Genomic DNA, 10,894 nt, shown 5'->3' on the forward strand with positions numbered 1-10,894 from the left:
CTATTCTGACACCTTTCTATCAGAACCAGCATAAACTTTTTCAACAACTTGAGCTACAGTAGCTTGTCTATTGGACTGGACCACACAGGCCAGCCTTTGCTCCCCATGTGCATCAGTGAACCTTGGCCATCCATGACCCTGTCGCTGGTTTGCCACTGCTCCTTCCTTGGACCACTTTTGAGACATACTGACCACTGCAGACTGGGACCACCCCAAAAGAGCTGCAGCTCTGACCCAGTCATCTACACTTGCCCATTTTTCCTGCTACTTCCTGCTTCATCAACAGGCCAAAATGTTCACTTGCTCCCTAATATATCCCACCCACTAACAGCTTCCCTGATGAAGAGATATTCAGTTATTCACTTCACTTGATCATAATGTTTGATCAGTGTTGTATTTTATATAGGACAATATTATATGCATATATTTAGAAAACGTACAATAAAATCTGCAAACAAACAACTGGTTTCTAAATTATGTACATTCACGTTGAGAAAACCGTCAATAAAGGAGAGTCCACGTGCTTGTCACATGGGCTATCATTTGAATATGGTCCCTTTTGTAAATTAGAATTCACCCCCAGATTCCCGCCGGACCACTTATCTGCTGGTACTTCCTGTCCCACCCACATTCTCGTGTCGCTTCCGGGTGGTGGCTACAAGCAGGGTGCCGTCGTTATCTCAACGCTGTAAACAAAAGTTACTCAACGCTTTAACTTCAGCGACACATCAAGTGAAAAGACATGCATATCAAAACAGGTGAGTCTGTCTCACATTTTGATCTATCTGAGTGAAATCTCTCCCTTTCAGAGGGGTTGTTTATGTATTCGGCCGTGGTGTTAGCGGCGGTGCTAACAGTTCTGATAAAAGCCCGTCGCCGCTTTGAATGGGGAGGGGGGGTGGGTTACGAAACTTTGCCTTCAACTAGCCTTCTAGGCGCTGTTATACTGAATACGATAAAAATAAGAAACTAATTTCTTCGACAGGCAGTAGGCAGTGTTGATACATTTTGAGCAGGTCGTAGCGGAACGTTTAGATAAATAAAAGCGTCGAGTTTAACTCCACATCGTGACGTTGCTAATTAAAGTTGGCTAACACCGGTGCTCGCTGTTAGCTTTTTTTCTTTTTTTTTCTTTCTAACCACCAGCGCCGCTTCCATGAACCCGAGGGTTTTATTTTCTGTGAAAGGAAACTAATAGACCAGTTCTGCCATCTTATTTTTGAAGCCGGACTCCAGGGAGTCTGTGGAGTTAGCCGGCTTCTCGAAATTTCGTAGCGGTGTAAGAGACGGGGTCGGCCGGCTAAGGTAGTACCTCGTCAGTTCTTTTGAAATGTGGCGCTTTGGAGCAGCACGCTGCTCAGGCCTGCTGTGTTCTTCCTCTTTATGTTTCCATTTAACGTGCATTTGAAAATGGCCAACAGCAATGTGTGAGGCAGTCTGCGTGATGCCAGACAGGCAGAAAATGGCTCTCCAGCAACCAAAACAGGCGAGCCTTCCCGCAAAGACTCGGCTACTCAGTCACTCCTTATTCATGATGAGCCAGCAAGTGGGACGGCAAGATCAGTGACAGTTACACGTATGGTGACAACAGCTCAGAGCTGTGAGGGGCAGTAACCAGTAAAACACCGAAGTAATTTAGACATTCAGTTAGTTCAGGCTTAACTAAGGACATTATTTTTGTATGTGTGTTTTTTTTTTTTTTTTTTTTAATATAAATAAACGATTTGACTTAAGTTATATCAGTTTATGTCTTACGTTAGATACTTGCGATAGATTACAGTAATGGTCACATGTTGCGGCTTGTGGTGACGTTTTTTTCTTTTTTTTTTCTCATCAAAATCAAGAAGTTGAACCCAAATGAGTTGATAACTCAGCAGAGAGCTGATTTTGATCCCAGTTTTTCCTGCCTATTGTAGGATTGGGGCACCTTGTTTTTCCTTTTTTTTTTTCTGTACAACTTTGCAAATAGCCAGCAATACAGGGAGCTGTTGTTCAGCCTAACCTCATCTGCCACACTGAAGTCACATGAAAATGTGTCATCTACCCCTGATGTTTGTTTACGTGGTAGAGCCAAGTGCAAAGAACCTTAATGGTGCTAAATGATAAGTATGCTTACTACTATAAGGGCAAGATGCTAGTAGGACAGTAATGTTGATTAGAGTTAAGGTGGTGATTTTTTTTTTTTTTTTTTTTTTTTTTTTTAAGTTGAAGAGGGTGCCTTTTTGTGTGACTTGCTTGAGAAATTGCTGGAACTATAATATATTAAATCAGCATCTATCTGATTAACATGTCAATGCTTTTCTTCCAGGTACATGGGAAGCCAGTAACACTGTGTGTGAGCCTGATGGTCTGTGTGACCAAGCAGTCCTTGTTTCAGCCGCCAATTCTGAGCCACACATTCGGAATCGCCGCCTATCTCCTGGCTCTGGAAACTGTGGAGGTGGTGGAGGTGGAGGCTGCATGTCTGGAGGTGACCAGCTGCCGCGTCAGCTTTCACCTGACAGGGACCTGATCGGCCCCAGCCATGCCTTTAGCTTCCGCAGGGAAAAAGAACGCAAAGGCCAACAGCACAAAGGCCGCAGTCTGCGTAGGGAAAGTCAGAAGGGGGTTGGCCGAGTAAGCGAAAGGCCACACAAGGTTAATCAAAAGGAAAGATGGGTGGAGGACAGTTTGTCTTTACTTAAGCCCCCACCTGCCTTCCCAGTGCAAGACAGCCCTGCCAAGCTACAGCCTGCTGTTAGCTATGCCTCCAAGGTGAAGGCGGGAGCTGCAAGTGGAGCATTGGAGGAGGACCGGCCTGCCATTGGCATGCTGCTACAGAACCAGTGGGGTCTAAGTTTCATTAGCGAGGCCAGGCCAGTCACAGAAGGCTCCAGCCCTCACTCCCCTTCCAGCACCCCACTGCCCACAGATGCTAAACATCCAGCAGACCTACAGCTTGACACAGTTCTCACAGTGAAGCCCCCTGAAGAAACACCTATTCCAGTGTCTACCTCCCTCATCCCAGTCACACGCGCTGAGGTCGATGAGAGCAACGGAAAGCTGCTGCTCAGTTGTCGCCATCTAGTGGAGGCTCTGAGTTATCATAGTAAAGGTAACTGCGATGAGGAGCATTGGAGATAAAATCTGGCTAAATGTAATTGCATTTTGAAATTTTGGTGAATAACAGCTACTTTCTTTCCCTCTCCCCCTCCATAGAATGGAATACTATCTACAACAGACAGAAAAAAGGTGAGTTTCTCTAATTTATGTACACTGGCTCAGTGGAGAGTCATTGTTATGTTCACTGACCCAGACACAAAATTTTAAAGACATTATTTCCTTCTGTTTTGTCATATACTCTTTTGTTGATGGTAGTATTTGCTAAAATCTTTTGCACAACAATCAAGAAAATGTGTTTATCTAAACTGAAGTGATGGATTTGGGCAGCAAATCTGAAGCCAGCCAAACTTGTTTGGTTGGTTCAGAATGTAAACTGTCAAAATTACAGAAATTTCAAAGCAGTCCAAGGCCCTGATGTTTAATTTAGTAGCAGGTTGTATAAAACGTGTCTCTTTGTCTTCTCAGATCCAAAAAGGGTTGTCTGGTATAAGGACACCAAGGAGCACCCAGCCTAGCAGTGTGACAAGCCCAAATTGTAAACACACACACCTACATGCATATAAAAATACATAAAGTTGGACAAGTTTATGTCCCGTTTTCACACACTGCACTCAGGATGATGTCTTCACGCAAAGCCACACTGAGACACTTTGGACTAACTCCTTTAAGATCTTACAGCAATGGACTTTTTTTAACGCCTTACGGAAAGTCTGCCTTAATTAATCAGACCTGTTTTCATTGTCTCTCATTACCATTTTAAGCTTGTATGTGTAGATTTTTTTTTTAACTCTCTTATGAGCTGTAATTTAATTTGTTCCCTTTTGAAAGCTGCAGTTTTATCAAACTTTGTCCTCTGCAAAGCGAGTGGTCAATCAAGCACTTTGTTCAAAGAATCTGTTTACCAATCCCTGTGTGCAAGAAGCCCTCACCAGAGTGACTTATCCCCTCCCCCCTCAATTTCAAATCAGAAGAATGTCTTGTTCCTGCTTGAGTTTTACCAATAATGTATGCAGAGGACTTTTGTACCCAAGTCTTCAGTTTACAGGAGGGTGTAGTCAAAGGCACAGAAGAGTTCACCCTTTATTACATCAATATCTTAATGCTGTGTTCCTTTTTTTTTTTTTTTGTTTCCCCTTTGGTCCCAATCAGGTGAATGTTTGTCATGAATCCATAAGGGATATCACCATGTTCAGTATGTTGATTTTTGAAAAGAATTTATTAAATAAAAATTACACTGGAGGAGGAATGTAAGAGAACAGTATTGCTTAATAAAAATGAATAAACTTGATTGGATCTGTCTTAATCAGCTTTATTTCAACACAAATTTTCATTTACTGCTGGTGGCCTCGCAGTGTAAAAATATAAAATCATTCCCATGAAAATTTTCATGTTTTAACAGGACAATAGGCAGTAAATGTGCAACAATGGATTATATATGGGGTGTGGGGAAGTAGTTTTACAGCTAAATGGTATCAAGCCTGGCAACAGATTTAGATACTGGGGCATCTTCAAAACCTAAAAGTTTTTACTTTCAGGGTCTTAAGTCTGAGCTAAAAAGCTCAGCCTTAAGAAAATGAAAACCTTTGGTAATAAAAAGTTTCTCGTTCACCCAATCCAGTACTGACCTCTTCACCCAGCTGTGTCAGCTGCTGAAATGTTACTGTCAGCCACTAAAAAGCTGAAATCAGCTTCTTTAATATTGGTGGTCTGTCCAGGGAACCCTTCATGCTGTGTCACTGGTTGGTGATGTTTTTAGAATATTTTAACTGTTGACACATTAAGACCTTAACCAGTGCATTTATCTTTGTCACAGTGGAGCTGCCCTTCTGAAGACTGGACACTAGTTTTAAACAAATAATTGTCAAGGATAAGTAAACATGCCAGGGAATAATTACAACTGTGATTAATACAGTCTGAGCATTTATGGCAGCAAGACAACATATGAGTAACTGAATGGAAAATAATCTGCAGGCTGTTTGAACCTGGAGGACTGTGTTACAACAGTGTGACTCTTGGATGTGTTTGAATAGTTTTCCATTGATGTGGCTCCATGGCACATCTGGATGAGCGATCGGGTTTTGGATGTACTGAAGGATCCAGTGTTCCTTAGAGGCCAGGTGTACTACACCCAGTGTTTCATGACACACCTGGTGCAACAATATATTCATAATTATGGTGTTGCTCAGTCTCTCCATGTCACCTCCACTTCATCTGTTCTATACCTGCAACAGGAGAGACACTGCTGGTCATTAAGGATAGGTAGAAGCACAGCAGGTATCAATATGAACACTTTGAAAGTAGCTAAAACACAATAAGAATGAATTTCCCCAACCTAGAGTCAAGATTACAACTTTTAAACCTTTAACTGATACAAATCTACCCATAATAAGTAGGGCTTGATAGGTTCAGATCATTTTATAAAACATGGAACAAAGCACGCAACTCTTAAATTACTTGCAAGGGGAGACCGTCTTCTAAGCTCTCTCGGAACGAAGAGGAAAAGATCTCAGAAGGACGGCCTCCTTCGCAGCTGTTTTATTTCACTCGCTCACATGGTTAAATCACGTATGTTTACACAAAGCTCAGGTAACAACATCACTCACTTCACATGATGTAATCATGTATGTGTATGTGTGTGTGTCCTCATCAAGATAAAAGGGACAACAATATAACATAGAAAACAAATGATCAACTTATAGAAACAGAAGCTATGATAATTCACAACAACCAGAATAAAGTTACATACAACAATTCCAACAGGCTAGAGGTGGATATGACGATAAGCTGGGTCGTTAGATCACAACTGAACAGGTCTATGAAGCCTTACCTTTGTGTGATCCATGAGTCTTCCAGCTCCGTCACCTGACCGGACCGAAACATCTCCCAGCCAGCCTGAGCGATCATCGCTCCGTTGTCGATGCAGAATCTGTGGCAACAAAGTGATCTGTATGTTATCTGGACCTGGATGTTCCTGTCCTACCAAATCTAAGACCCATTACATGTGTTCACACAACGGCTCGATACAGATGTTTTTGTATTAAAGCTTCTCATGCCAGATGTTTTTGTGGCTATGAATGGTATCTGTAAAAGTAATGGTATCTGATCAAGTTTCAGTCTGTGGACCAAACTGCTGCTCGTGCGTGTAAAAGCGAAACTACTTCTAGTGGAATTTCAATGTAAATGAAAGTGAAGGACCCGAGTGTTGGACAGACTGGTTTACCGTTCATCTGTGGCAAACAGCTTGGCTCCTCTCTCCTTACACATCACCCCCATCATCTCCTGCAGACGCAGGTTACCTGTGGTCCAAACATGAAATAATTCTCATGCATATGAACAGTAAATGGAGATAAGTTTCAATCATGGCATTAGACTTTAAGGCATCTGAGCATATTATGGTGACTGACAGTAAGGAAATTAAACAATAGAAACAACAAACAACATGACTTTGGAATACTGGCAATGGCTAAATTAGCTTTACTGCTAGCTGGAAGGTATTTTTTCTGTGATTTAGTGAAAATCAACCCTTATTCTCTGATTTCAAACATTTAACAACTGTAAAAACTGCACATAAAATGAGTACACAAAATCTCATAGGCTCCACTCTGTATCTATATGATTAATTAACTTAAAAAAGAACCACTTTAGGAGATTTCCTGTTAATGTTTTAGGTTGCAGAGACATGTCAGCTGATCATTTCACATGCACTTACAGCCAACGCCCCCGACAATAAGCACTTCCTGTGAGCTGCAGTGAGCCATGGCCCTCTCTGTAATCTCCACCAGCATGGAGAACAGCGTCTCCTGCAGAGACAGAAGCAAAAGCTGCTGAGAAATACCGACATCTCTGATCCTAATGTAGCAATCAGGCAGCAACAAATAGATGATTTATAGAAATTCAAGAAAGAAATATTTTCATAATTTTTGCTTTAAGTATATCTATCCTGTTCAGGGTCGGGAGGGGGGGGGGGGGGGGGGGGGGGGGGGGGGGGCTGGAGCCTTTGGACTGTGGGAGGAAACTGGAGTACCCGGAGAAAACCCACACAGACACGGGGAGAACATGCAAACTCCACAGAGAGAGAGAGGGTGAAATCGAACCCAGGCCTTCCAGATGGTATTCTAACTGTGAGGTAGCAGTGCTAACCACTGCACCACCATGTTGCTTTAAGCATATCTTAAGAAAAAAAAATCAAATGATTTTCTGCTTTCAGCTTGTTGGATCTTTGACTTTTGGATAATTCAACACCACAGGCAGCTGGATCAAATGCTTACTATGTAACCAACATGTGAACCTTCAGACTTTCATGGGTATAAATGCTGTACCTGAAGTGAGAAACACAGGTCCTCTGCTGTACACTGACCAGAGCTCAGCATCTTATGAGCAGCTTCCTATCGAAAAAAAAAAAGTAAGGATCATAAACTGAAAGAGTAACACAGTATTCCACATTAAACTGTGGCCTGTACAGAAGAACAAAGCGCTTACTTCAATATAGGACAAAATGCCAGAAAAGGACACATCCATTCCTTTTACTGTATACGGCAGCTCCACGTAGTGACTCCCTCTGGCAGTGTGGACAGAAACAAGGTTTAGAATCAACACAAAACAGCAAAAAGAACTCTGCACATTTCCAACTGTAATTTAGTCTCACTCACTTTTTGGCCATCTGCTCTATATTGTAGCCTGGACTTGGGTCATTGGAAATCTGAATGAAGAGACATGAATGTGAAATCATCTACTGTATACAGTGAAAGGCAACCAGATCATTTTATGAAGCTGAGCACGATACAAACCTTAATAACTCTGGCAAACCGGTCTAAACAGTTGCCGACTGCAATATCGATGGTCTCACCGAATATTCGGTACCGCCGCTCTGAGTACGCAATAACCTGCACAAAAGTCAAACTGTATTTGTACCTAACACACTGCTGTGTAACTGCTCAGTGCAGACGCTCTGTGCCAAAAAGCTCTGACTGAGGCTTACAGGCAGAAACCAACCTGCGTGTTGCCCCCGCTAACATAAAGCACGGTGGGGTTGTTGGCTTTGGTGATAAGTCGGCCCATCTCTATGTGTCCGATACAGTGGTTCACACCGAGGAGCGGCTTCCTCCAAAGCTGCGCAACTGTACGTGCCACTAGAGCCACTGTCACCAAGGGTGCTCCCATACCAGGACCTGAAGGAGAAGAACAACTTGAAAATGTGAAGGTTTGCCCTTCATCTATAGACATTAATTACAAATCAGAGCTCCGTAATTTCAACTCATGCCTAAAAAGACCTTCTAGGATAATAATATCCCTACAGAGCACTTTGCTCTCAGACTGCAGGCTTACTTGTGGTTTCTGTTGTTTCTAAAAGTAGAATGGGAGGCAGTGCCTTCAGGGGCAGGCTCCTCTCCTCTGGAACCAGCTCCCAGTTTGGATTTGGGAGAACAGAGACCTTCTCTACTTTTAAGATTAGACTTCACACTTTACTTTTTGATATAGCTCATAGTTATACACAACAGTCACCTCAAAGTACCTTAAGCTGAAGATCCTTTTAGTGTCAACAACTTTGCGTCAAAGCTTTTTCACTTACAGAGAAATTAACTTCAACACCAGAATTACAGGAGAAACAGGATTTAAAGTTCCTGCTCTGAAGTGGAGAACTGGTTTCCACTGCTGGAATGAGCTGCACCACAGCTCATAGTTCAAGACTCTCATTAGCCTGGGACACTTTAAATATTTATTAGCCCACGTTTCTTATTAAGCATCTGCCTGGTGTAATTAGTGTGGCATACAGGTGATGGATGTTTTGAATGAATATTTCTCATTGGTGGGTTTGTGTTTTTTACTCTCTAGTCTCTCTTGCAAAAGAAATCTTGTTACAATTTCCTGAATAAATGAAGCTTGAATAACAAATTTACTTTTAATTAATTTTTATTAATTTTTAATTCTTTAAACCAAGTAAGCAAGAAGTATTTATTTTTAATCTTTGGTGAAATGTGTAGGTTACATCTGGACTACCTTTAAATACAGTGTACAACATGCCCTTTAATGTATTGTGTTTTTTTTGGGCTGTGGATCAGACATGCGGTCATTGATTTTAATATTTTAGGCAACCTAACTGAAATTTATTTAGTAAAGCAGGTTTAGAGTATAATTAAAAACCCCTGAAGGTTCCTTGTAGACCTTTTTTCACCTCTAGTAGCACTACGGGTGAGGTTGTTGATCTCATAACATAAAATACAGCCCCAACAAAAGAGTACTGCATTTTTCAAATTGTTATGTTGCTGTAACATACTGATCTATGCAGCAATGTGCAACTAAGCCAGATTAGAAGAGGTAAAGATGAATGGAAACAGCTGTGGAGCCTAACAAGTGTTCTTTGGCTTGTTTACTAGAATGTATAAAGATGTCTGGCTCATTTTTTGACAGATATCTGAAGAGTTTAAATCTTTTACGTTACCTTTGGTGTATGCCACACAGTCAATGTCTGCAGGTTTCAGCCCCGCTTGCTCAAGAGCCTCCTTCAGGACAGTTAGTATAACAGCACGGTGGTGCCTGGCTGTGTCACTTGGCATGAACCCTAAAATGAAAAACAAAAATGTAGTCAATTAACAGACTGTCATATAAGTAGTATGTTGGAGGTTCCAATAATATCTAAGCAGAACTCCAACTTGCCTTGACCAGGAGGTGTAATGTAGGTCCGTCTGGGGTTGGAAAGCACTTCACCATCCCGGATGATGCCTATTCCGATCTTATTGGCACTGCCCTCAAAGCCGATCACTACAGTCATGGCTGCAGAAAAACTGTTTCAGGAAGAAGGAAAGCAGTGTGTTGTTAAAGTGTATTTTTCCTTTAAATCCGTCATCTCTCTTGGAAGTCAACTACAGGCAAGAAAAGGGCATGATTAAACTAAATCAGTATTTTGCCCTTTTTCTTATTTACTATCATGTATATGTACGTATACTGTTACAATGGTAGACGTTCATATTAGGCATGTTTAAAGTTTCAGATAAAGAGGATATGATAAGTAATCCAGAACCTTTAGACTTCTCTCAATGCTCCATTTCAAACACATTTTCCTACTCTTGCCACAGAGACAGTGAGCACAGATCAAAACTTTCTGTTTATGAGGGGCAGGGAGGAGGAGAGCTAAAATGACTTGCTGCAGACAGAGTGTGAAATGAGGGGATGCACCAAGTTCCTGTATAAGATAAATATTATTTAAAACTATGAATCATGCAAAACTATTTTAGTAAAGTGTAACAATAAAGCATGGAGCTGGACGAGCATATTAGGTCCCCTTTACAATTAGAAGTTTAAAGTTGCACTGGTCTGGCAAACAGCTGGACTGCGAGGTACAGCTGTGTCAGCACAACATAAATTAATAATTACAGATTATACCAGAACATTTAGATACGCACTTCTACAGAAAAACACAATCAACACCAACTTCAAGGTTTAAAGTTTTCAGCAGTAAGCAGTAACATTAAACACCTGCACTGACGATATGTGTAAGAGCCAAAATACAACTTGATAGCTGTCTAATTAGCTCCTATGCTAACAGTTAAGGCACAGACCCGCTCCCTTCTAAAGGCAAAATCACCCTGACGCTGTTTTAAGAGCAAAATATGTTTACCTAGCTTTTTTTCTTTCCTTCTGTAGGTCACATTAATCTTAATGTATGCCAGTTTAACTTTTACGCCTATATTTTTACTGTCTGGGCTAACTTCTGCAGCTCAGCTCCTCCATACCGCAGATCAGAGGACCCAAACATTGGTAGCTGCATATTTTGCCTTAACATAATGAATCGTTA

At 41.5% G+C, this 10,894-nt stretch overlaps 2 protein-coding genes across 2 annotated transcripts; one reads left to right on the forward strand and one right to left on the reverse strand.

Moving 5' to 3' along the window:
* The first annotated feature begins 604 nt into the window (after positions 1 to 604).
* LOC115773549 (uncharacterized) lies at positions 605 to 3,662 on the forward strand. The gene is made up of 4 exons (XM_030720352.1): positions 605 to 758; positions 2,309 to 3,094; positions 3,199 to 3,231; positions 3,568 to 3,662. The coding sequence occupies exons 1-4, from the start codon at positions 743 to 745 to the stop codon at positions 3,615 to 3,617; spliced, it is 885 nt and encodes a 294-aa protein (XP_030576212.1). The 5' UTR covers positions 605 to 742; the 3' UTR covers positions 3,618 to 3,662.
* A 733-nt stretch (positions 3,663 to 4,395) lies between these two features.
* On the reverse strand, positions 4,396 to 10,857 carry osgep (O-sialoglycoprotein endopeptidase). Its single transcript, XM_030720351.1, has 12 exons — positions 10,718 to 10,857; positions 9,757 to 9,884; positions 9,542 to 9,661; positions 8,095 to 8,270; positions 7,890 to 7,985; positions 7,752 to 7,801; positions 7,582 to 7,660; positions 7,422 to 7,487; positions 6,812 to 6,902; positions 6,323 to 6,398; positions 5,930 to 6,028; positions 4,396 to 5,324 (listed from the first exon to the last, which is right to left on the reverse strand). The coding sequence occupies exons 2-12, from the start codon at positions 9,869 to 9,871 to the stop codon at positions 5,285 to 5,287; spliced, it is 1,008 nt and encodes a 335-aa protein (XP_030576211.1). The 5' UTR covers positions 9,872 to 9,884; positions 10,718 to 10,857; the 3' UTR covers positions 4,396 to 5,284.
* Positions 10,858 to 10,894: the final 37 nt, after the last annotated feature.

This window comes from Archocentrus centrarchus, chromosome 23, assembly GCF_007364275.1.
Source record: "Archocentrus centrarchus isolate MPI-CPG fArcCen1 chromosome 23, fArcCen1, whole genome shotgun sequence".
Classification (NCBI taxonomy): domain Eukaryota; kingdom Metazoa; phylum Chordata; class Actinopteri; order Cichliformes; family Cichlidae; genus Archocentrus; species Archocentrus centrarchus.